The sequence below is a fragment of the Pogona vitticeps genome, chromosome 3 (assembly GCF_051106095.1).
Source record: "Pogona vitticeps strain Pit_001003342236 chromosome 3, PviZW2.1, whole genome shotgun sequence".
NCBI classification, from domain to species: Eukaryota; Metazoa; Chordata; class Lepidosauria; order Squamata; family Agamidae; genus Pogona; species Pogona vitticeps.
The window spans coordinates 113,994,721-114,022,149 of record NC_135785.1 but is presented as its reverse complement, the minus strand read 5'-3'; the positions used below and the strand labels follow the sequence as shown (position 1 = coordinate 114,022,149).

Below are 27,429 nucleotides of genomic sequence, written 5' to 3'. Positions count from 1 at the left end.
ATGGTCCTGGGAGATCAGTGGACGTCCAATGCTTCAAAGTGGGGATCGGCAAACCCAGCAACAGGGACACAGTGTCATCTCTGGGAATCTCGTCCCACTGGGTATCCCCCAGCCTATCCAGTGCTCGCCATCCCTTTTCTTCTCCTTCATTCTCTAGCCGCCTAGAGTGGTCATGTTACCAGATAGGTGGGATATAAATAGAATAAATAAATAAATATCCAGAATCCTCTATCCTGTCCTCGCCTGTCTTTCTGCCTCAACTTTCTCCCTCTCTTCCTTCAACTTTCTCCGCCACTCCTTAGCCCCCCCCCATAAGAAGGATGAACTGGAATGGGGGATCTTCTCCTGTAATCTGCCTCCTCATGAGGAACTCTGATTCTCTCCCATCTATCTGTCCAAGGTTCCTTCTTCCATATATACTCCCACCTTGGAGGCAAGGGCTCATCCCTTTTTATAGCGTCCCCTTGCCCCACCTCCCAGGTTATCTTCTTCTGGTTTCCTGCTCTTTTTCCTTCTCCTTCTCCAATACTCGTCCCCTTTAAGTCTGACACCAGGGTATTGGATTTCCTTTCTTCAGTGTGCCTTTCCTACATCCCTCTTTGGGCTGTTCTAACCATGCTTTCATTCTACTTTGCGGGTCTATGATGGACAGCGCTCCAGCGAGGGAAGCCTCATCCTCGCTGTCTTTCTCACATAGTGATGCCATTTATTTCATGTTGTGTAGAATATACTGTACTAAGAATATACTAAAATATACTAAGTATGTTACTTCACCAAATGTATGGCAGCTGTATCTCTTACATGAAGTGTAACAATTACATGACTGTGAGTTTGGATAGAAATCCTTTTTTTAAAAAAGAGCCTTTTTATGAAAAGAGTTTGGACTGAAAACACTTGGTTTATCTGTTTTATAAGAAGTATGCATGCTGTCAAATTGTGGTTACGCTAGTAGATAGAAAGATGAATCCTCTCTTCCTTGAACAGAGTTCTCTTTTTGTGTTTAACTATGGGAAACATTAAGATAGAAAAAGAGTGCACCCTATTTGGGGTGGGGTTAGGGACGTGGTGGCGCTGTGGGCTGAACCGCAGAAGCCTGTGCTGCAGGGTCAGAAGACCAGAAGTCATAAGATCGAATCCACGCGACGGAGTGAGCTCCCGTCGCTTTGTCCCAGCTCCTCGCCAACCTAGCAGTTCGAAAGCATGCAAATGCGAGTCGATAAATAGGTACCATCTCAGTGGGAAGGTAAAACGGCGTTCCCTAGTCACGCTGGCCACGTGACAATTGAAAACTGTCTTCAGACAGGCGCTGGCTCTGTGGCTTGAAAGGCGGGATGAGCGCCACCCCCTAAAGTCGGACACAACTGGACTGAAAATGTCAAGGGGAACCTTTACCTTTTACCTTATCTGTTGTCTTTGGTTTCTTTGCTTTTTGGGATTTAGCTTTACTTGTAACTTTGTGCTATAAGACGAAGGGTTTTCTTTCTCTAGGGAGTTTCTTGCTTCTTGCCATGTAGATTCACATAGATATGTTCCAACAAGAAAATCTCACTTTACTGAACAATTTAAAGTTAGATAATCTTTGTAACCCATTGTAGAAGTAAACAAAGCAAATGCTAAAAAGTCAGATAAAAAGTCCAGCATGGTATTACTGTACTATTAAATCAGTTTTTCCTTAGCAAATACTTCCAGGATCAGGCATGTTCCATCAAAAAGTAGTTGTGGGGAGGAGAGGGGCAAGGTTAGAAAATCATAATTTTCACTCTAGTATCTCACGGTTCCATGTCTGCTTGGGTAAAATTCACAGAGACCTTAAACTTTCAGTATGTTCAAATAACAAAATAGGACTTTGTGACCTTAAGGGCCATGTGTACAATATTTCACACTGTAGGCTGTTCAGCTGCTGCCTGGAATTCTACTTGAAGCTGCAATTTGATTGAGACCCTGCATCATAGCGCAAAGGGTCTGCACCAAATTGCAACTTAGAGCAGAAGGCCTGCGGGGATGAGATATGGTGGCAGTGTTTTAAGAGGGAGGGGAATGGGTTATTTCCCCGTGAGTTTCTTTTGAACAAGGCGTTCATATTGTGAGACCCTTGCCTTTTGTACTAGTTCTTTCATTTCACCAGATTCTTTCAGAATCAACGAGACCCTGTATTTCAATAAATATAATCTCTTCCAGTTTACAGATGATTAGAAATGATGAAAAGAAGAATGCTACATGAGATCTTCAGACCAGTTACCTGTGTTGCCCCATTTAGAATTCAGAGGATGTCAGAGTAGTGTATAAACCAGCTTTGTCAACAATTAAAATTATTTTCAGTACTCAGTTTCATTGCTTGGTTTTATTTCACCTTCCTCCTTACAGTAATGCTGGTCTTGTTTTTACTGCAAATCTTAGAAATTTGAGAATATTTCTTCTGCATTTTGTTTTGTGGACTTGCAACTTAGTAGTACACAGACTGAACACTGTAGGACTTCAATGAGTGTCATTAGGCAGTATAATGAAGCGAAGAAAACCAGCATGGCAATCCTGATTGTGGTTTGCATATGTTGTTCTAATAGCTCAATGTCTAACTATGCACATTAATTGACTACCAAATTGAGCTCCATATGTTACTCTTCACAGTCCTGGACGTGTGATCAGCTGGAATGAGATTTCTGCCTAATCAAGGTATGCAAACAGCTTTCACTATGTACATACAACACTGCAGCCCCCAGTGTGAATACTGCATGTTTGCAGATGGTGTAGAAAGTTCCTGCAGCTCTGAGAGTGGCCATGGGCAGACACTTCTGAAGAAGACAAATGAATATACCACCACTGCAGGTTGAAGCACTTAGAACTAGAAGTACTCAACCATTTAAAAAATATTAGTTTGTAAATAAGGGAATATGTCATTTTAATTTCTTATTTAGTGGCTGAAATCCAGTGGTTAGTCACAACCACAGTAAGATGATTGAATCAATGGGATTTACATAGGTGTTGATTCACCAAATCCCCTGATTCAGTGGCCACAATCTAGTTGTGACTTAACTACTGGATTTCAGTCAGTGTTCATAAAAGAGCTTAGATTTATTTTAAAAATTGAACTTGATGATGCAATCCATAGTAGGGTACCATGGTGCTGAGAGATATGGAGAGGTCCATAAGGTCTAGCAAGGTCATGTACCCTTTTGTGTTATCTTTGTCAAGCAATCAAGTCAGTCTCAGTCTTCAGCCAGATATTCGACAGAATGGAAGCAAAGGTATTTAGAATCACCAACTTCTCCATTACCTTAGCCAAAAGTAGTAACTACAGGCTGAATCTCTGGTTGGTCAGGACTGGATCAAGAGCAGGTTTTCAGACAGAGGTTTTTCAGTAGCTTCCTTTAGGCAGAAAGGGTGAGCCTATTACAATAATGAGGTCTGTATCATCTCTTACTACTTAACAGCTGTCCCATCTTGACAGACTTGAGGATGACTACACAGGCATTTGGGCCATTGTTCCACTGTTGAGGGATCTAAATTATAGTGTTTATAGTTTGTTACTCTTTGTTAGGGATGTTGGAAGTCTTTGGGTCTGAGACCCAACTCTGAGTCTTTGGGTGCAAATCCTGTGTCTGAGTCTCAAGTCATTTGCGCCACCCACCGGGACAGCAGGCCTGGAAGGGAATCAAGGTGGGCACATTCTCATAGACCGTGCATGCACCAGCTTATGAGCTTAGAAAATTTCAAGAATTGTTTGCTTTAAATAAAATTTATTAGTCCTTTCCCTTATTTAGAGCAGCAAGTTAATCTTCCAGTTTGGTCAGAGGAGTGGGGTGTTTTGACTGTTTGGAAGTATTGTCCATTTTGTCTCAACTAACTGTTGAGTGTTTCTCTTAGATTGGTGGCTACTTGGTTCATCTGGGCAGGCAGCTGTTAAACTAACTGCAAAGGTAAGGGCTGGTATAGCAGATTGCTACTCTACCTGTTAGATTACCATGTAGAAAAAAGAGAACCCATTGGAAGGTATGTCTTCTGCCAGTGATAAAGCCTTGTTAGATAAATTGGTTGCTATTATAGTAGTTTCGTGTATTTAAATATTGCTGCCTTTACAAATTGAGTGATGTGTGGGATGCAAGAGGATATGGAGTTTACCGGTAAAGATGCAGACTTTGTGAATTTGGAAGGCTTCTATCCTACTCCTGCAATATCACTTGATTCTGTATGATAAGACCAGGGACAAAGCATGTTTGACATAAGAATAGAGCTATTAGCATTGAATATCATAGAAACTTGATTTTAATGAGTTTATTAGGCTTCTTCTTTGATGAACTACTTCACACTTGCAAGTCTAGTTTGACAAAACTAGCAATCCTGTGTTGATGCGGATTGATTTTTCTATTTCAGTTAGGTGTTTGAACTGGCATTGCTAAATGTTTGGCTGTTAGCTTAACTTCAAGACTAAAAAATGTGTAAACTTGATTGCCTTGGTTCAATTCCATCTATTTCTCTGAAAAGAAGGTGGGTTTTTTCCCCCATCCCTACCCAAGTTTCATTTTTATCTTGCAACACATAGTTTTCATTAACTGAATGCTTCAGATGGAGTGCTTTGACTGTTAAAAGATAGCCATCTTGGCTGATACCTAATTAGGCTGTAGACCCTTGGGAAATCGTGTAGGATTAAGGATATCCACTGTTTAGACAAGATGGATATTACAGTATTGGGGTGATCTATTTAACAGGGACATGTTGTACTCATTTCAGATGCTTCAGGATAAATTCACGAGCAGCCAAGATCAATGTTTTTTTTTACCTGCAACTTAGATCAATTATTTGGAATCTTTTTGGTAAGTTTAATTTAATGGATGTAACTTAACCACAACCAGTTGCCTAATGTATGCTGTAGTAAAATGAGCCCTGCAGTTAATGTGTCCACTAAAGGTGAGGCCCCTATGGCCTTCCATAGACTGATGGACACCAACTTCCTGACAAAGGGTCAAAAAAAGAGAATGTAGTCTAATAGCAGCTAGAAGGCTACAGATTACCCACCCTTGCTGTATAGATGTTACTTTCCTTGTACTGAGGTCGACTTTTATGAAGTTGCAAGTGCCAGAGGTGAAGCTGTGTTTATCAGGAAGAGCAGCTTGTCACAAAGGATTGTGGCTGTTCATTATACTACAGTCTTTGTATGGAAGAATCTCACAAGCCAGAGCATAAATATTGGTGTTTACTTGTAATCTGCAGAACTACAGAGTTTCTTTGAAATTGTTTATATCCTTTTCATGTAGTGATTTTGAGACTTTCTACCTTCACAGAATCCTTTCTGTATTGATGTGCCTGCCTCACAATCCACATATTTTTCAGAGAGTTCCATGCTGTGTTTTTGTGCATATGGTTCTTAAAGCCTGCTGGCCAGGCCTGTTGAGCCCAACCATTTGGCTCCTGTGAATTGAAAATATACACAACACTTTCCTAAAGGTGCTCACTGAAGGGGAAGATCTGTGGTACTGAGCAAGGTGCTTTCTCATCTCCTGAAAAATATTGCCAGGATCTCCCAGAAGGCAGTTAGAAAACCACAGTTTTGCCATTCTGGAGGATCACTTTTATTAATGTTTTCTGTTTCAAAGTCGTGGCTCATATGAGCAAAACTGTATATAACCTTTAAGAATGTTTAGGAATTCTTTGAGTTTTCTGTCTTTTGTGCTTTGATAATTCCTTGAATTTTATTTGCATCCTAAAGGTCAAGAATTTCAGCGAATAAAAATAGAAAATATGTCAGCTTGTCTGCATGTAATATAGTGCTATTTATGTAGTGTTAACCTAAGACATCCTTGTATATTGCTGATAATTAATATACATTAGTGACTGAGTGACAGAGATACAACTCCTGTGCCATGAGCTCAACAGGTGGCCTTAGGCAATGCAAACTCACAGTTTCATCCTACCAGTCGCAATATGAGGAAAATAATATTGACCTGTCATACAGGGCAGTTATAAGGATGGCAAGAACGAGATGTGTGTGCAGTGCTTTGCACACATTGAAGTGCTACAAGAATGCTGAGTAACATAAACCAGTGTGCTGAGAGATGTTCAAAATTTGCTTTGTTGAGAAAAAAGAAAACAATTTGTCTATCTAGCTTTGGTGGACATAGATGGATAGATGTTGCTGCTGTATTTCTGTCGTACCTTCTGCTAAAATCAGTTACAAAGGAAACTCTCACTCCTGTTGTACTTATTTTGCTGTTTGCTGGTGATGTAGCAGGATTTTCTAGTTCCAGAAATCTTACAGCAAAATTAGAAACCAATAGGCAAAAGAACTCCAATGCCTGAACTCAGAAAAAGGGAGTATCCCCATAGTGAAGCCCTTTAAATACCAGTAGGCTGTAATCATTTAAAAGTTCCTTAATTACTATCTCAACATAGCTGGAAAAAAGGTCAGTTTGGCTTTTATTAACATTAAACAGTGGCTTTTCTTCATATACAAACACTCCAATAAGTATTCTTTGTGCATGTGGAGGTGGGGAGATTGAATTTTACCGGGCTTTCCACAAATCATTTGTTGATCTGTCTTGAAGGTCTGCCTAAAGTTTTCTGAAAAATAAAATCCCAGTGTTGGAAAATCAAGATAATTCAGTTCAGCGCAGGGTGTACAGAGAGGGAAAACTGTAAACCTATTAAATTAAAATACAGTTATTTAAATTCCTGAAAAACCACTGAGATTATCACTATTTGGCTGATACTGGAAATAAAGCTATACATAAGCAAAATCACAGACTTATCTTCCCCTTGAGGTATGTGTTGGTGTGATCCTCAGCCAGATTTAAAATTGCCATTATGTTCAAGCAGACTTGCCTTTAAGTGCTAAAGAAAGTATCTTCAAATGTACGTTTGAAAGGACATTACATCTATACTTTCTTACATAGTTAAAAATCTGGTATTACAGATAACTTTATAAAAACAATCATTTTTTCAAAGCTGTAATTATGGATATACTTTAACATTTGTACAGTACATTTTGCATTTCCTTGAAAGGGATATGTAAGACAGAGAAATCAAGAGGGCTGTGTTGGATTCCCTTTCAGAGCCTACTTGTAAGCTTGTGGGTCCTGTATTCATACAAAATATTGATAATGAGACAATTAATTATTATGTTCAGCTATTTTCTTAAAATTATTTTCTTGTGTTGTTGTAAACATCCACCCAGATGTAAAATATTGACAACATGTTCCTATGCCGTCCTTTATGTGCAGATTTGGAAGGGGGAGAGTTTAAAATAGAAACTCTTTCAGTTCAAAAAATCCTCATTCCATTATCAGCTTGCTCCAGATTCCTTTGAGTTTTGAGCTGGCTTCAGGAGCACTTTCCGCTCTCATTACTAGCCAGCCTTTCTGTGGGTTTACCTACCCCCTTCTAAGCCATGAAACAAAACACCTTAATTTCCCCAAAAGGCAAGGAGCAATGCTTGGTTTGCAGGGACAGCAGAAGTTGCTTCCAAAACTTTATCCAGGAACATTGGGCCTTTAGTCACCATAGCGTCCTGATTCAGTTTGGGAAGCAGAGCATTTCAGGCCCCACGCTTGCTGGCAGAAAATGATTAATGTCCTTGAGAACATGATTTTTGTGTAGGAACAGGGTGGTGAAACCACTCCTGGGTTGCCTCCATTGCCATATGCATTCCTGTTCTTAAAGACAGGAATCTTATTTTTGCTTTGGGTGGTGTGGAAAGTCTGGAAAAGGGAGGGTGAGCACACTCTACTCATGCTTTTGAAAAGAGTGTCTTGAAAAACCCTGGTGGTTTTGACTTGGAGGGAAAATGAGTTTTGAGGTAAGCCAAGACAAATCTTCATAAATTTTCTGTGCAAAAGTTAGGAAAAAATGTCCTCCAGTATTCACTGATGTAGGTCACGGGTGGGTAACCTGTAGTCCTAGGGTTGCATATGGCCCTTGGCCCAATTTCAAAAGCAATCTGTTCAGACTCTGGAAAGAACAATCTGTCCATTCCTCATCAGCCTATTCAGTGGGAATGAAAAGGAAGAAGAGTATGTGAGTGATGTGCCACAACAAGAGAGAAAAGGAGATTACATTGGCTGCTGCTGTCTCCAGTTCCACTCCCTGTTGGCATAGAGACCCCAAAAATTGCCCTGAAGGAATGTTTCCCACAGGAAAAAGGTTGCCCACTCCTGTTGTAGCTGTTTGTCACTGAAATTCATTTTAAAGTTATTCTGTGAAGCATTTCTTAAAAGATGTATTGAAACATTGCTAGTGACACATTTGTGATCTTTACTCCCATCCCTCCCATTAGGTTACTTACTTTCTAGAAGAGAGGGACAAGCAGGATCACCTGAAAAGCCACTCTCTGATCTGGGCCGTGTCTCCTATTTGGCCTATTGGAAAAGTGTCATATTGGAGTATCTTTATGGCCATCATGAGAAACAGATCAGCATCAAAGGACTGAGTCGAGCAACTGGAATGTGCCCTCATGACATTGCCACCACCCTGCAGCAGCACAGCATGATAGACAGGAGAGAAGAAAAGTCAGTAAACCTTGCTTTGCTTTGCTGTCTTCCGATTTGCATTTTATAGCCTGTTTGTCCACTTGAGGTGCTGTTACACGTATTTTTCTTGTGTTTCATCTTCCTTTTATCTCATAAGAAGGATCCATACAAAAGGTAAAGCATATCATTGGCTCTCTAGAGATGGGAAGGAATTTTGGATTGAGAGAAGTTCTTTGATCAGGTTTGCATAGGCAGGAAGAAGCATGGAAAACTCAGAGTGGGGAGAGACTTTGCCCAGTTGCTCTCCAAAATTGCCTGGAGCCTCTTCAGCCTGAGCAACCTCCAGAGTAAAACAGCAAGACAAAAGTATTTAGAGCAGGGATGAGGAACCTACGGTCCTCCAACCCTGAATTTGAGTAACATGACTTTCTTTGGGCCATCTGTGATATCTGATGGGATAGCAAGAAAGTCGCTTAGTGCACAGAAAAAGCCTCCTCCCCTTCCACTTGGCCCTAAGAGCAGTGGAAAGACACCTCATGGAGAGAATGAAGTCTAGAGTGGCTGAGTAGAGGGTAAGTCTTGTTCTGCCCATTCCATTGTCATAGGTTATACAGTAGATTCCGGACAGAGTCAGATCTCATTCAGTGCCCCCTAGTATCAGTGGTCCCCAACCTTGGGCCTCCAGATGTTCTTGGACTACAACTCCCAGAAGCCTTCACCACCACCTCTGCTGGCCAGGAGTTCTGGGAATTGAAGTCCAAGAACATCTGGAGGCCCAAGGTTGGGGACCACTGGTAGATTACTATGGGAGGTCTAGCTGTCATTCCTCTTTTGCTTTCTCTCTGTGATCACACTAATGGGATATACTGGACACCTGCATGGAACAACATAATATTCTGGAGCTTTACACAGATAACAGGGTCCATGCTTGTCTTCTTAAAATGTTCCTAAATGGGCAACTTAAGTGTTTTGCCTTTTAGTTCTCTTAGAACTGATGTATGAACAACATTTGTTGAGAAATGTCTGTAGCATTATAGCAGTATTTTATTGGGTTTCTCTCCCCACCCATTGTTGTTGTTGCTATTATTATTATCATTGGACTACAACCTCGTGATTGGGTTATTGTTAATCAACTAAAGCCGTTTTTCCTTTCTCTTTCTATCTTAACTAATTGCATGTAATTTTTCAAACTTGCATGAAAGTACTCCAAATTCCTATCTCTGATTTAGCTGTTTCAGCTACCGCAACTGTTAACTCCGGTTGCATAACACTCTCTTAGTTTCTTTGTTCTGGAGCCCATAACATGTTGGAGAGTACACACATAGCAGTACTAGAACAATGTTAACTTGTGGATTCAGCCTTTTGAGACGCAGAATTATTTATTACCAGAGCACATTTCCCTCCCTTTGTAAAGGAATCACATCCACACTTCTTTCTAAGAAAAGATGCAAGCTTTTGTTTATTAGAGAAATACACTTGGGATAAGGGGGCGGTGATAGAAGTCCTAGTTCTAGCTAACCAATTTGGAGATGAAAGCAGCCATGGCTGCCCCTTTCATCTCTAGAGGACAAAGTCAAGATGCCTCCTCCTTATAAAGACAGCAGAGAGATGTGAGAAGGGAATAAGTGGCATCAGCAGTCCTAGGAACTGTAATCTAAGGTTTAAGGACAGACGACACAGGACAGAGCAGGTAAAGGACAGCCCTGGAAAACCAAAGAAGTTGTCTGTTTCTACTCTTCTCCTTGCAAAGATACGCACCTTCTTTCATGTAAGCTGAGTTGGTCACAGACACTTTCAAAAGTACTTTGTTGCTTTGAAAACAGAGTCTTCTCTAAGTTATTTTAGACACTGAGTCCAACTTTCACCTCGGTTTTGCTTGTGGCAAAATCGCTAGCTCATTTTTTGCTTCTTTTCTCCTAGCATCTTTCTGCCACAGCTAGGGCTGATCAAGCAGTTAACATGATTGAACTCATGCTGTGTTGCATCCTCTGGTTGGTAGTCACCAATACTGAGCCTATGTTACATTGCATTATGACCTTTCATTCTCTGTCAGCTGGCAAGCTGCTACTGTCTTCAGCTGCAATATCCTGATTAAGATCTGGAGCAGAACAAAGTTCATTGGGACAATCTTCCCTTATGCTCCGTCTATTTGAACACACCTCTTTCTTTGCCATGCCAACCCTTGCTATCCCTCGTGCCCATATTTATTTCTTCACTTGTGGGTCTCTCTTGGATCTCTGTGGATTTCTTGATGGGGTGGCAGCTCAGACTTTGTGGACACAAAACTACATTCAATCCATGCTGTGTCACCCTTCACCTGATGTCACATAATCCCATTTTGGTACTGTGTGTTTTCAGTCCATGAACTCACTCCCTCTGGCACATTCTGAGACCTTATTGCTCATGTCTGATCAACCAAAGTGCTGATTGGCTTATGGAGTTCTGGGAATGATAGCAGGGACAGCTTTGACCTCCATAAGGGTAGCCACATTCCCTGCCACTTCCATTTCATTTACAGAAATGGCCCCTGTCCATCAGATGTACCTGTAATAGCACTGCCAATGCTGCTTGTGCTTCTTCTAACTCTTCCTTGACCTCAGTATCACTGTTAACAAAACTTCTGGCCACTGCTGTTTCCACTGTCATCATCACACACTCTCTGTTATGGGTGGTATTTGTATTTGCACTCTAGTAAGCTTGCTTTCCTCCACTTATAGTTCTAATTATACATTCTATTAGACTCTTTCTAAGTCAGTGTCCTCCTGTTTTAGGCTTTCTATTATTTCTGAGGTTTTCACGATGTTTTACACCCCTCACCATGCTTCACTGATCACCCTGTTCTGCTATAAAACTGTATTTTAATCATTCTGTTGCGAAGTACTCTCATCTCATTTGAATTTCTCCTTTGGTTTTCTTTGTCCTTGACAAACTGCCCAATGACTACTTGTCATCTGCTGTTGAATGGAAATGTCATAAAAATTCTAAGGATCCATGTCCACATAAATTCCAGATAGAGAGCTGTGCTGTTCTAATGACTTCACTTGCATGGCTTTCACCATGTATGTTTCGTCATCTGCTTGCCATCAAAACCTGGTTCCTGACTGTCTTCTAACCATCCTGGGTAGACTCCATTATTTTGTTGCAAACTGCCTCTGGAAAAAGAATTCTGTCAAAAATTGTTCCATTGAGTAGTGTTCAGGACAAAGAATTGTTCATACGTACTGTATATAGATGTATAAACATATCATGGTGTATCTAGTTGCAAATGACTGGTTCTGCTGCAAAATGTCTCTTGCCTGCATAGAAAAGAAAAGCAATTCCTGATAAATTCATTTTTTTCCTCCTTTCCTTTTTACAACTTCATTGTTTTCAGTGTGGATGTGAAAAAAGGATTAAGGGACAAGTTGTTAGGTTCATACAATATTTAATTTGTAATAGAAACGTACCATGAAGGGTCAGAGTGGTCCGTACTAGGTGATGGTGGAAATCTGAAATATCCTAACCTAAACGTTTCCTAATTTGACCTGTAATCTTTATAGCATAACTATGTCATGATGTCTGATTCTTCATCAGGCTGTAGACTACAGGTTGTTTCAGGTATAAAGTAATGGTTTAACAGAAATGGTTTCTATGCTCTTTATTGTTGTTCACCACCTTGGGTATGCTCTTATAGAAAGGAGGAATAAATGTTTAATAAATAAAAAATAAACCTCCTGGATCCCAATTGCTAACAGAAATATATTTATTCCAATATGCTTATTGATATAGCTCCTTCCTAATATCAGGTTTGTTTGTTTTTATTTATAGATTTACAGTAATTAGAAGGGAGAAACTGATTTCAGGTCACATGGACAAACTGAAAACCAATCCACGAATCAACGAAGTAGATCCAGAAAGCTTGAGGTGGACTCCCCTTCTGGTTCCTAATGCAGCAGTTTCTGAGGAAGAGAGAGAAGCTGAAAAAGAGGTAAAAGAGGACACACAAATCTGGCAACTATCTTCTAAATGTTTGCAAAAGTGGACCTGCTTAAGATGACTGGCATAACACATATATTCATATACCGAGCTCCCATAGATGCTCATAAGGCAAGCTAGGCATAATATGTTTGTTTATTTGTTGCTCTATTGATTGCTTAAGTAGCAACATAGGGAGCAGAGAGGTCCTTGCCCCACAGTGCTTATGATCTGAATTAGACTGGTATCAGGGGGATAGCAGAAGGGATGTCAAAAGGAAGACACAATGCAAGGAAGCCTAATCACCATTTCTAATGAGGATGTGTAAGGGTTAAGTCAGACAAACCCATAGAGGAGGTGATCTACACTTTCAGTGAGAGTGATGCCATGAAATTTTCTAAGAGGAAAATCTGAGCAAGAGGAAGAGCAAGAAAAATAGGCAGAGAGAGAAGATGGGAGTAAAGTCATGGTAAAGAAAGGATTTAGTGCTTCATGTCCTAAGAAATGAGGAAAGGATTAATGGTCTTGGCAGTGAGGGGTGAATGATTATATCGGCAGTCTACTCTGGAAAAGCGAGAGGAGGAGGAAGAGGAAAACCATTTGAGATGTTAACATGCATGGCAGAGTTTTAGTCAATGTGACACAGGGTTGTTTTTGTTTGAAATGGGGTATACGTAGCTGTGGCCATATTAAATATGGACGCCAAAGAAGAGTAAGTCATCTCGGTAAAACCTGCATTCTGCATTTTCTTATTGTTAGGCCTGAAACATAAATAATAGTTATTCAGTTTTTATTCTGTTTCTGTATTACTCTTATGTACATGGGCTTCAATGAAGTTGAAATAAATCTCAGATACTTTTGATAACAACCATTGCATTTATGAAATTCTTCCAAGTGATGCATGTCAGAGGATAAGTGATGTAGCTATAGAAGAACTAACAGCAGTTTGATGCTTCATTAATCATGCTAATTATCCCATTTACTTTTTGTAGGAGAATTACTAAGATGAATTGGCAAAGATGAATTACAGAATAGATACTAGGATGAATTAGCTATGACACTGTAGCTTGAAGTAGTCTTTAGTGCAAATCAAAGCTGATTTGTTGTAACTTTTTTTTTAAAAAGCAGAGCTTAAAGTGATGTTTGGAAATCTAGAGCCTTCCAGATTTTGTCGAACTGGAATTCCTGTTATCCAGCACCACTGACTGTGGTGGCTATGGCTTGAAGGGAACTACAGCTGGACAAGGTCTCAAAGGAAGTACATTTGCCACCCATTACTCAAAGGATATTGGCTATCTGCTACAGTATTTCAAAACCGTTTCTTTCACCTCTGTGCTCCTTAGGCTGAAAGATTGATGGAACAAGCAAGCTGCTGGGAAAAAGAAGAGCAGGAGCTGTTCTCTGCAAGAGCTAATAGGCAATTGCCTGCAAAACTACAGTCTAAAAACAAGTATTTGCGACCTCAAGAGAACATAACATTAGCAATGGAGAAAGGGCAGTCCACAGATCCACCAAAAGAAAGCAGTGGAGAGGAAGAGGAGGATGGTGAGGAAGAGGAAGAAGATGTGGATGGACATAATCAAAATTCTCCACCAAAACTAGGAAAACTGCAGTTGCTCGCTATGAAGAGAAAGGTCAGTTGCTTAAAGTTAGAATGGATTTCATTAGCAGACTGCTAAAAAGTATCTGTAGAACTGCACATAAAGTTTGTTGAGCATTTAAAATGTTCTTTTTTAAGATGGTATTTTGTTATTTCATAATTTTTATTTCTTTTATACTTTTAAAATCAAGAATTGTATTAAAATCTTGCCGTCTACTAGCTTTAAGTTAGATTAATTGAAATACATTGGACATTGCAACATTGTTCTATGCTTTGTTTTGTTTGTTTAAAAGGTAGATTCATTGTATTGACCTGTCATTAGGTACGATGAAGTTGTACAAACAATCAGGAGCCACATAACTTTTCTAAGACCTAGCATTAGGATGCTGCTGTTATGCCTTTATTCTACTTGTAAATTAGCCCTATTCATGAGCCACCACTTCTTTCTAGCTTTGTACAATGTAGAAGGACAAATTAGGGACTGGCTACACCTGTATTAGCCCACGGTTTGGTGTGCTGCGGGGAAGGCTGGTTCATTTCTAAAGATGACAGTTAGATGACATCTTTGCTGGGGTGAACCAGCTCTCCCTCAGAGCTGTCTTATCTGCACTTTTCTGGCCCCTGTCAGGGACTTCCAGTTTGTGTGTGTGTGTGTAGGTAGGATCACTCTCTTTTTGGTTCATTTCCAGAGTGTGTAATTGCTGGAAACAGACCAAAAGACTTCTGCTTTTGATTTGGCAGTTTTGTGGTCTTAATAGAATATTGGCTAGTTAAACACTTAGAATACTTCAGAATTTTGGCTAGTTGAACACCTCCTCTCCTCCCTCAGCAATTTCAGACGCTTCTCCTCCTGCTTATGCTTGGTGCTTGCTAGCATGATCTCTGCCAGTGTGTGTAGAGGAGGCGTGTGTGTGTGTTGGGAGCTTGTGCCTCTCCTGGTAGGTATGATTGCTACGTGCCATCAAATCAGAACCAAACTGTCACAACCTTAACAGGGCTTTCAAGATAAGTGAGATATTTAAGGACTAGTTTTACCAGCTTTCCCCACTCTGCAAGTTCCAATTAGTGGGGAATCCACACAGTCCTAGTCCATCATTCTGTCCACTATGGCACACTAAAAAGATATGCCTGTCTGTCTATCATGTTTTTCTTCTTATACAAGTTTTTTTTCAAATATACACACTTTTTAAATTCTTATACTGTATACGTTTTTAAAATGTACACCCTTCTTTATGCACTTTTGCAAATGCACATTTTCAACAAATAAAGCATTTTTGGCATGGTTTATTTTTTGTGAAATGTCTCACATACTTCAGAAAATCTAACTATATTATTGTTCTTATATAGTCCCAAGTGTCCATTTGGTAGGATCACATTGTGAATGAAATACATTTCTCACACATCCCTACTGTGCAAAACACAGAGTGTTCTCCTCAAGCAGTAAAGAAAAAAGACTAATCTGTCTTGCACCCCTGACCTGCAAGCAACGCATCTACCAGTTCACACTGAAAAAAGGGCAGCGGAAACAGGATAATTTCCAAGTGCATTTTCTTGCTGCTAGTCCCTTGGCAGGGTCTTTGTAACCCTAGTACAGGGTTACGGCTATAAGCTGTGTACATTAAAGAGCCTTGAAATCCACTGGGTGATCTTGGTCTAGATACTCTTTCTTAGCCTGACCTACTTTACAGAGTTGTTACGAGGTTAAGTTGGGCAGGGAATTGAATCAGGTATATTACCTTGAGCTTATGGGAAGAAGACAGGGCATGAATATAGCTGATAAATAAAGAGAACATATATAGACCTGAAGAACTTTTTCATATAGCATAAGGCTAAATGTACTCATTGAAACCACATACTTGAGTCTACAGAAAGTAGTCAAATACAAAATTAAATGCAATGAACCCCCAACTATTGAGGTGACTTTCTTAAATATATAACTAGTGTTGGCTGACAGTATTTTCATGTATTAGAGACTGAAACTGAGTGTGAGTGGTAAAATTATATACACATGTTCGAAGGAAAGTTTAAATTGAATTTGAATAGCTGGATCGAATGGCATAATTTCACTGATGGCAATTGGTTTTGCCAGTTGAAACTGGGGTAAGATCAGCTCCTCTCCTCCTACAACATGTCACATGCCCCAAAAAGCAGTTTGTGAGAGAAGCCTGGGTCCATATAGTTGCTCACTGTGGATAACGGTGGATGAAAATGTTTGGGGCATTCAGTAAAGTGTTGGTGAAGTCCATAGCAGCAATTTTGCATGTATACTGTACAGTGGTGCCTTGCAAGACGATGTTAATTCGTTCTGCGAAAATGTCGTCTTGTGAAAACATTGTCTTCCAAAACGTGGTTCCCCATTGGAATGCATTGAAATCTATTTAATGCATTCCAATGGGGAAAAATCATCGTCTTGCGAAAATCATCCATAGAAAACATTGTCTTGGGAAGCGTCACAGCGATCACAAAAACCAATCGTCTTGCGGATTAATCGTCCTGCGAGGCAATCATCTTGCGAGGCACCACTGTATACAACAAAGAAGAGAGTACATAGATGGATTTGTGAGGCACAGCCAATAACTTTTGAACTGTGGGCAGAATACACTGACCTGTGTGTCATAAAACTTTGCATGTTCTGCAAAAAGTTGTCAATTTTCCTTCTTAACTTTCACATTTCTAACATTATTTTTAGAGACCTTTCATACTGAAAAAGAAAAGGGGTCGTAAACGCCGAAAGATTAATAGCAGTGTTACCACGGAAACAATTTCTGAAACCACTGAAGTTCTGAATGAGCCATTTGATAACTCAGAAGAAGAGCAGCTTGTGACACAGTTGGAACCCACCTCTGAGATAGAGGAGGAGAACGATGAATTAAAGACTGGTACTCAAACAGTATTCCAGTGTCAGTTGGAGGAGAGGGAAGAAGATCAGCAAGAGGAAAAGGAGCAGGAGAAGGACAATCACTGTTACCAGAATGATACTCCATGCAGAGGTGAGTGCAAAATGGATATATAGGATGCCATTCTGTGCACATGGCACATGGACCTGGAAATGAGCCCTGCTAATCTTAGTAGGACTTTAATCTAAATAAATGCACATAGGCTTAGACTATCAATATCTCAAATTACCTTTTATGGATTGCTTTTTCTGTACAGTTTCTGTACAGAAAACTCTGAATAGTGATTTTATTTTGTGTTTTGATTTTTGTTGAAATACTTTGTAGTTTTTATGCTTCTGCGTCCCTTTAATTCATTTTTATTCTATTTAATTCTGGTTCCTTTCAGAATTTTATAACTGATTTGCCTGATTTTGTCTGAATTGAGAATTTGGGTCCACTAGTTCAAAGTAAAACAGTTCTTCAGTGGATTGGGTACCTTTTTTTTGAAAGCATCACAGCTTCCTTTAGTCTGTGATTTAGCAGTGGCATAACTGTAATTTATTTCATCTTTTCATTGTCATCCAGTAATTATCAGGAAAGTACAGTACGTGGATTTTTTGTTTGTCTTGTTTGGGTTTTGTTTATGGTTTTTGCCCTTCTTCTCTCTCCTCCTCCTTCCCTCTCTTCCTTCCCTCCTTCTTGTTCTCCTTTAACGTCTTCCCTTACCTTTCACAGACTCATTATTAAACAGGGAGATACATTCTTATGAAGATGCTTTATACCACTACACTAGCACACGGAAAGGCAGCCACATCCTTGCAGTTTACTCTGGTTAGGCAAGCTGAAAATGTGACTGGTTGCAGCAAGCGTGTGAGTCACAGTAAACACGGGCTGTTCATAACAACTATCCTCAGATGATCGCATTGGTGCTGGTTTAACTATTGTGCCAAGCACATCAGTGTGATGCATCCATGCTGGAAAACTTTCTGCAGAGGGTCATAGTGAGTCACAAGATGGTACATGACCACATCATTAACTAGATTGATGGTAACCAGCGTAACTAGAGGACACAGTGACTTTACGTAGTCACACAGACCTTTCAACCAATCTTAGAAGGAGACTCATTCTACCCAGAGTGAAGTGTGAACCATAGAAGGAATCCCAAGGGTCATCAAGTCACCTCCCTCCTGAAATCATAGCACTGGATATAGAATTGTAGAGCTGGAAAGGACTTTAGACAAGCATAGAGATCAAAAGAGACTCCACCTCCAACAACTATTCCTGAAGCTTCAGATATCAATACAGAGATCACAAGAGAGTTTTTTGTTCAGTAATATAACATGAAGAACTGTTGAATATTACTGTCAAGTCACTTTCAACATGTGGCAACCTTGTGACCTCCTGTCAGTAACAGGTCTTGCAGACTCAGGCTATGACTTCTTTTACTGATTCAGTCCATCTCATATTTTCTTCTTTTGCTACTGCCATCAACTTCTCCCAGCATTATTGTTGTTGCCAACAAGTCCTGTCTTCTCATTATGTCCCTAAAGTATGATAGCCTTAGTTTAGACATTTTTATTTCTAGAGAGAATACAAGCTTCATTTGATCAAGTGTCCGCTTATTTGTGTTTCTTGCATCTATGGATCCACAAAGCTCTCATGCAACATCACATTTTAGTGAATCAATTTTTTGTCTATCAATTTTCTTTGCTGTCCAGCTTTCCAGTGGCACTGTCCAATGGCACTTTCTTACACTTCAGGATCTTTTCTAGTTTCCTCATCGCTGCTCTTCCAAGGCTCAGTCTTCTGATGTCCATTTGGTGATTGAAACAAGGTATACAAATCTTTAACAATTTCAATTTCTTCATTGCCAACAGTTATGTAGCTGACTGGATAGCTCAGTAAGTTAGGTATCAGGCTGCGGAGCCAGATGTTAGGAGTTCAGTTCCCCACTGTGCATTCCAGAGGAGCCAGCCTATGTGGTCTTGGGCAAGCTGATTAGTTCTAGGATATTCCCAGAAGAAGGGAATGGTGAACCAGTTCTGAATACTTGTCTTAGCAAACCCTTAAAAAGGGTCACCATAACTCAGAATAGACTTGACAGCTCACAGTTATTTTTCTGTAGATGTGATTTTTGTCTTCTTAATATTCAGCTGCAGTCCAGCTTTTGCACTTTCTTTTTTCACCTTGATCACAAGTCGTTTCAAGTCATATCCAGCTTTTTGTATGATATATTCTGCATGCAGATTGAACAGATAGGAAGATCAAATATACTTTTGCCTGACACATTTGTCTATAGGAAATCATTCTGTTTCTTCTTACTCTACTTTAACTGTAGCTTCTTGTCCAGAATATAGATTATAACACAAGGACCCACCCATTTCTTTCAAAACAAGCTATAGTTTTTATGATTCATACAGTCAAAGGCCTTGCTGTAACCTACAAAGCAGACTTTCTTCTGAATTTTTTTGGTCTGCTTATATTTGTATTATGATCTATACTGCCTACTCCTTTTTTGGAATCGATTCTCACTCAATATATACTAAAAAGTCTTTCCGGCAGTCCAGGGTATCCGCAAAGCTCTCCTCCAGCATCACATTTCAAGAAATCAATTTTTTCACCTGTCAGCTTTCTTAACTGTTTAGCTTTCACATCTATACATGGTGATCAGAAATACAAGAGTGTGGATGACCTTGGTCTTGCGCTCCACTGTTATTGTATTATTTTGTTATTTTATGGTTTTGTTACTGTTGTAAACTGCCCATAGTGGCCGTGGTGCCAGATGGGTGAAGACAGACAGACAGACAGACAGACAGACAGACAGACAGACAGATCCTTACACTTGATGATTTTTTCTAATTACTTCATTGCTGCCCTTCCTAGTCTCAGTCTTCTTCTGATTTCTTCACTACAGTCTCCCATTAAGACTGAAGATTGAACCAAGGTATAAAAAATCTTTTAGCTATTTCAATTTCTTCATAATCACTGCTAAAGTACTGTAGTTCTTCTGTATTCATGGTTTTTACCTTCTTAACATTCAACTTCATTCCTGCTTTGGCACTTTCTTCTTTCACTTTCACTAGAAGTTGTTTCAGGCAGTTGCTGCTTTGTACAGGACAGCGTCATCTGCATATGTGAAATTATTGATGTTTCTTCCACCAATTTTGCCAGTTTTCAGTTATGCACATGCACCACAGAGGCTACTATTTTAATTGGTTAGTACAAGTTTCAAGCCACATTTACCTTCTGTCTCCTTTCAAACTGAAGATTTGAGAACCTTCAAGAATAGGTTTCAGAACTTGGAACTAAAATAGGTTTTTTCCATACTAGGATTTTTTTTTCATAGAACATATGTTTCTGTTAAATAAAGAAAGGGCACTGTGATAAATTAATATAAATTTACAGGAATAGCAGCCACAACATGCATTGTCACCTTATCAATGTTCTGATGGCAAAATAAACTCTCATATTTCACTTCTTATACAGTGGTCTCCCCCCCCATATTGTGACTATATTGCTGTAGAAAAATGTGGCTCAAAAATCAGCCCTTCGATGCATGTAACAGCATTTAGCTCTACAGTCCTAGATTTCCATTAAATATTGCATTCAGTGTAATTTTTAGGGGTTTCCTGTTCACAGGAACTTCTTTTCAATTACATACACTTGCTTATTCTGTAATTTGTTGGTAAAATGCCAAGTGGTTTAGTGGTTCAGAAGAGACTTGTAAGCACAGAAAATATAAACTTTACCATAATGGATTCCTTTCCCTTAAAACCAGACAGCTCCATTCCCCCCCCCTTTTTTTATGTGTTTGACAATCTCTGTCTTACAAGAATTTTAGATTAAAGTAAGAGGTTTAGTTTTAATGACTGTAAAGTTTTATGCTTGGTTTTGTTTATCCTATAATGTTTAATCTGATAAGATAAGGCAAGTGTTTGTTCTCTGTTATAGGCTTGGTAGAATTTGCAGTTCTTAATAAATACTGAGGGCGGTTTTCCATACATTAAACAAGCTGAAGATTAGGGACAGTGCTGGTGGTATTGTTTCTCTGTTGGGAGAATCCTCAAGTAATCCTCAGCTTGCTTACTCTTGGAACAATATACATACAAAATGCGATGTCAGAAATAAAAATATATGTGAATTTTTGAGGAAATTGCTGTAAGCTGGAGGATGCAGGAATCTCTGAACGTTGTGTACTTTAGTAACATGTTTTTCACATGTGTTTTGTCTGTAACCCAACCTCCTCCCCACCATAGAAAATGCTTTATAACACAGAGTGCAATCAGAGGGGAAATAGCTCACATTTTGGGCTGCTTATTGCATGGTTCAGTGCAACCTATCTCCTAGCCATTACACGATGTCCGTGAAATCGCAACCAAACTAGATCCAGATCCATGCCCAAGTTGGATATTTTCACTATAGCAGTAAGGTTAGCACTTGTGTGGGGCAGGCTGGAATGATTCCTCCACAGACAGAGGGGTTGCTTTGAAGACAGTTGTTCCCAGCAAAGCGGCCCTTTCTGTTGTGACCAGACACAATTCTTTATAGTCCTCTGATGACACTCATTTATTTTATTTATTTATTTAATTTATACCCCGCCCATCTGGTTTTGCGACCACTCTAGGTGGCTCACAATTACCTTCTAACTCACAGTGTTCTTATGATGTTACTACCACATCTTCATTGCTCTACAAAAGGACAAAGTATGTAAAATATTTAAATTGAATACATACAAAGCATACTTCAGATGGATGTTTACTAATTACTAACAGTTACTAATTGTTTTTGAAGATGGCAGTTTAGTCATGGTCTTCACATTTACTTTTCTGACCATACTTTCCTAAACATCAAGGTGCTCACCATTATTGCAGTCTGGGAATAATGTCACATGGCAGTGAGTCAAACAGACATGAACCAAGAAAACTTCTCAGAAGCTGGTTCAGATGTATACTGAGAAATGCATCTGGCAGGATAAATGTTTAAAAGATATGTAACTGTTGCCTGGATTTCTCTGACAACATGTCTTAACAATGTACATGCAGTGACAAACTAAACGTTTTCCAAATAAAATATTACCTTTTTATTGTCTGTAAAATTTTCCAGATGAAATGGTACCTGTTTATGATTTCTCTCACAATATAAAATTCTTCAGGTGGATTGGATTCCTGTATAGAATAGTAATATACTGGAATTTGTATCAGTGATACTAGTTATAGGGTTTTGTGCTTGTTGGTGGTCTGCACTTCCATTGCTGTTTTTTAGTTTTCTGGGTTTTTTTCCTGATTAAAAATCAAATTATTTTAGAGAATTCACAACTATAACAAATGGGGTTGTGGGGGATAGAACTTGTATGTGTACAAGTAGTAGAAACTTGTACAGAACCCATCAAGTGGGCAGAACTAAATGTGTATCAACTGACTACAATCCAACAGGCTAGAATGAAAGACATTACTGTTACTGTCCTTTTGTGTATGTCAATGAAAACAACTTGTATTCACAAAAACTAGTTTAGTTCATAGCTGTGCCATGCTTTTTCTTTTAAAATAAATGAAGGCGTGGGTGAAAACACTCCTGCCATAAAGTTGATAAGAATAAGGATGTCTGAAGTTGTATTTTCTTGGTTACATTTCATAAAACAGCCCTTGAAGGTCTTGAGTTGGACTAACTTGCTTTCTTGTCTTTCTTCGTCATACCCCACAGTGAAGGCAGAAGAAGATGGAGCTATCCTGGAAGATGGTAATAAAGACAATCCTCAACCTATAAAGTGTAAAGGGTGGCCTACGGGAATGAAGCAGTGTCCAGCCAAGTGGAAGCAAAACAAAGAGAGAAAACCAGGTTTTAAACTTAATTTGTACACTCCACCTGAGACTCCTATGGAGCCTGACTATCAGGCAGCGGGAGAGGAGTCAAAAGAGTTGGCTGAAAATAACCCATGCCAAGCATTTGTTGTTACAGAAGAAATTAAAAACTCTGAAAGCATTCTGCCATCTGAAGATGAGACAAGAGATTCAGTTTCGGAGTATTTGGAGCAATCCAGGACAGAAAAAAAAGAAAATGATTTAACAACAGAGGAAAGTAACCTAGTAGACGAAGCAGATAATGTGAACATTCAGGATAAAGACCAGCGAGAGGAAGCTGAAGTGGAGAAAGGTGAATCTGAGCATTTAAAAGTCCAAGAGGAAGAAGAGGAGGAGGTGGAAGAAGCTCCTAAGGGGGATCATGAGGATGAGGATGAGAACCATGAGGGCTCAACAGAAAGGAAACCTCAGGAGGCTCTCAAAGAAGGACTTGAGAGTCAGGAACCTTTTTTAGACACAACTGAAAATAAGAGCAATGCAAATCAGGAAAATCTAATGGATTCCACTGTTGACTTTGCAGCTGGGCATGACAGTGACCATAAGGAGTTTCCTGCTCTTCTGGAACCTGAATCTGAGTTAAGTAGTGAAAGTATAAGCAATCAAAACCAGACTGACAATACCGAACTAAATCCTACATTCAAAGATCCAAATGGAGAAACTGTGGAGATAGATTCTGAGACAGCCCAGGCAGTGAAGTCTCTAACACAGGAAACAACACAGCAGGAAGATGTGTTTCAGGATTGTGCAGAGACTCAGGAGGCATGTCGAAGCCTGCAGACCTATGGCAATCCTGACCAAAGCCCACAGATGACCACGCTGGATGAGTGTCAACAGTCTGATCACAGTAGCCCGGTCTCATCTGTGCAGTCTCATCCCAGCCAGTCTGTTCGTTCTGTTAGTAGTCCAAATGTGCCTGCATTAGAAACCAGTTATGCTCAAATTAGCCCTGATCAAAGTGCCATCTCTGTGCCATCTCTACAGAACATGGAGACTAGTCCCATGATGGATGTTCCATCTGTTTCTGACCATTCTCAGCAGGTTGTCGACAGTGGATTTAGTGATCTGGGCAGCATCGAGAGTACAACAGAGAACTATGAGAACCCAAGTAGCTATGATTCCACTATGGGCAATAACATCTGTGGAAACAGCTCCTCACAGAACAGTTGTTCATACAGCAATCTCACATCCAGCAACATGACACAGAGCAGCTGTGCAGTGACCCAGCAGATATCAAACATGAATGGAAGCTGCAGCTTGATGCAGAACACCAGCATCAATTCCCCCCCTCCCTGCAATGTGAAATCTCCGCAAGGCTGTGTAATTGAAAGGCCCCCAAGCAGCAGTCAGCAGCTTCCTCAATGCAGCATGGCTGCTAACTTCAGCCCACCTATGCAGTTAAATGAAATTGCAGACAGCAGCAATGCCAACATTGGCTTGTATGAAAGAATGGGCCAAGGGGAATTTGCAGCAGGGCATTATCCACAACCATCTGCTACCTTCAGCCTTGCCAAATTGCAGCAGTTAACCAACACACTTATGGATCATTCGTTGCCTTATAGTCATTCGGCTGCTGTTACTTCCTATGCAAATAGTGCCTCTTTATCTACTCCTCTCAGTAGCACAGGACTAGTTCAGCTTTCTCAATCTCCTCACCCAGTTGCAGGAGGGGGGCAAGTCCAGGCTACAATGACTCCACCCCCTAACCTCACTCCTCCCCCCATGAATTTGCCACCTCCCCTTCTGCAACGTAACATGGCCTCCTCCAATATTGGCCTGTCCCATGCCCAAAGACTGCAAACTCAGATGCCTGGCAAAGGTCATGTTAGAACTAAGTCAACACCTCTCCCACCAGCTGCTGCAGCCCACCAGCCCCAGATCTATGGGCGTGCCTCACAGACTGTGACCATGCAAGGGCCAGCACGCACCTTAACCATGCAGCGTGGTATGAACATGAGTGTGAACTTAATGCCAGCTCCAGCATACAATGTTAATTCTGTGAATATGAATATGAACACTCTTAATGCTATGAATGGGTATAGTATGTCCCAACCTATGATGAATGGAGGCTATCATGCAAACCATGGCTATATGAATCAAACAGCCCAGTACCCTATGCAGATGCAAATGGGAATGATGGGAAGCCAGCCATATGCACAACAGTCAATGCAGACCACCCCTCATAGCAACATGATGTATACTCCTCCAGCACATCATGGCTATATAAATACTGGCATCTCTAAACAGTCTCTGAATAGCTCTTACATGCGTAGGTAGGATCTTGTGGGGAGGGGGAGACAGTGGACCTACCAGACTGGTGTGCCAGATTTGATGTGCACAGAAATGTGTCCTTTTTGGTACGATGTTGAGTACGATTTCAAAACCAGCAATTGGTGTGAATGCAAAAAACATTTGTTGGCACCATTTTTTTAAAAAAAATGTATGCAGCAGAAAGCCTTATATAAATGTGTTCTCATTTTATTTTCCTCGTTTTGTAATTCTAGTTTGTTTGATTTTTATTTTTATTTTATTTTATTTTATTTTATAACTGAAGTTCTGTGGTGAGGAAGAACTTGGTTGTACTGCAGACATGCAAAACAAGCTGATGGTTCACAGCCATTTTTTATGTGCCTGCTCCCATTTGAAATGTAGATCATAGTTTTGGAGTATATCTGATGTTGTGCTGGACTGTGAGCTTTCCTCCTGTTCTGTCCTTCCCTTCCCTTTCCCTTTCCCCTTCACCATGTAAATGCCTTTTTGAATTGCATTCATGGACTGTTTTGTTCCTCAAGTTGACACTTCCGCATGCCGCTAATGTCTTTCTTATTGACAGTGCGTTTTGTAGTACTGTACAAGTGTTGTGCTTAACAGTAAGCCATTCTCTTTACTTGGGTTTTTTGCTTTCATTTTTTTGCTCTAATTGGAGGGCTTTAAAAATTATATTTTTGTTAATTAGATTTTTAAAAATCTTGGGTGTTTTTTTTAAAGCTGTGAAATTATTACCATTTTGATTAGTTCAGACATTTGAGTGCAATCCACTGGGAGAATCCCCTGTGTGTTTCTGTGCTCTTGCACAAATCTGATTAATTTCCACAGGGCTGGCACAGAAGAACATCCTGATGAATTACACCCTTGAACACGTGCTATAAAAGCAAGTCCTTTTTGTTCTAGTGGCAGATTTTTTTCCCCAGTGAAGGAAACAAATGGCAGCTTATTCTGTTTTTATTAAAAGCAAACTTTATTGATTGATTGAAGCATATCAATGTTTATCAAGATTTTGAAACATTTTCATATACAGATACTTGGCAGGATTTAAAAAAATTAGTGAATTTGGTGTAAAGTTGCTATTTTATGGAAATGCCTCTAACTTTACATTTTCATTCCATCTGTAGATTTTTCTATCTTTATAAAATATTGGAGTTATTTTTTAAGAAAAGTAAATAGAGCAGTAGCGTGTGAATAGCTCAAATGAAGCTTAAAGAGCGCATGTAAAAAAGCAGAAAGTATTTGTGTCTGTTTATATGGCTTCTTTTTTTGTAGCCTTTGTACCTGTACAGAGTGACTGTAAGAGCCAAGAAGTGGCTTGATCCATGTATAAAAATAGACCCAGTGACACACTCTTGTATTTATGTTACCTTTTTAGTCAGTCACTTAAATAAAGCAAAGACAAGCTGTACATTTTAACATAAAAATAAATTATGATGAGCCATTTTAGCCTCTTGTGTCTTGTCATGGTCTGACATACTTATGGTTTGTTGATGGAGATGAAAAGCTATGTATTCCTGTTGGTTCTCTTTGACGTCTTAGTGACTTTTAGCAAGTAACAGGAGTGGTGTTTTTCTGAACTCCCTTGTGAAGAAGTTACTAGCAAGGCATTGTACTTTAGTGATTGCAAATATTCTTGGAACATTGTTTTCAGAATGTGACTATAGGGAGACCATTGTTCTACTCTGTGGCCTTTGTACATCAGTATGCTGGGTGGGGGTGGGGATTCAATATTATCTCTTTTGCCTTTTCAACAACTAAGTAAAGCTACTGCATAATATCAGCCAAATGCTTGGTCTGAAAGGACATCTATAAGCAGAAGACAAATTTGTACCACTCACTTCCAAAATATGATCCCAGACAGATGGGAATGTTAGTGAAAGTGCTATGGGATGTCAGCTGAGTGGTAAAAGAGAGCTTCAGATTAGATAGAGATACTCAGAAATGTGAGATGATGCTTGTTCTAGAAAAGTTTGCATTCCCCTTGAATATGTTTATACTTTGGAATGGAATTCCTTTATCCTGTGCCTTGCTTTGATATGGAGATGGTACTGATGTAGCAGCAGCAGAATCAGAAAGACTAAAGTGAAGTTGAATAGCAAAGACAAGAGAGAAATCAGAAATATATTTTGATTCAAATGTTTTGCTCCATAATGTTTATGTCATTGCTGTGGTCCAGGGTGTGGTATATAAAGGTGATGAGGTCATCCATCCACTGGAGGTCATCTGTTCATCTGTCTCAAATGCCCTCACCTTTTAGCCCCGTGCTTTATTCTGGTAATATCCATTTCTGTTTGCCAAAATCCTTTCATCTCACTATGCCATCTAAAGGGCACAGCATCTCATTGGGTCAGCATGTTTCCTGATTACGCATCTTTTAGTCTCACAGAAATTCCCCTCTCATTCAAACTCGTGTTCATATT

At 39.7% G+C, this 27,429-nt stretch overlaps 1 protein-coding gene across 11 annotated transcripts in view; it reads left to right on the top strand.

The window, feature by feature from the left end:
* KAT6B (lysine acetyltransferase 6B) overlaps nucleotides 1–26,455 on the top strand; it is a 168,206-nt gene extending 141,751 nt beyond the window's left edge. For all 11 annotated transcript variants that reach the window (XM_078391092.1, XM_078391096.1, XM_020796145.3 and 8 more), the window contains 5 exons: nucleotides 8,264–8,495; nucleotides 12,264–12,423; nucleotides 13,754–14,044; nucleotides 16,700–17,000; nucleotides 22,587–26,455. In XM_078391092.1, coding sequence (XP_078247218.1) covers nucleotides 8,264–8,495; nucleotides 12,264–12,423; nucleotides 13,754–14,044; nucleotides 16,700–17,000; nucleotides 22,587–25,018 — 3,416 coding nt within the window. In that variant the 3' untranslated portion in view covers nucleotides 25,019–26,455. The remainder of the gene's footprint in view (nucleotides 1–8,263; nucleotides 8,496–12,263; nucleotides 12,424–13,753; nucleotides 14,045–16,699; nucleotides 17,001–22,586) is intronic.
* Nucleotides 26,456–27,429: the final 974 nt, after the last annotated feature.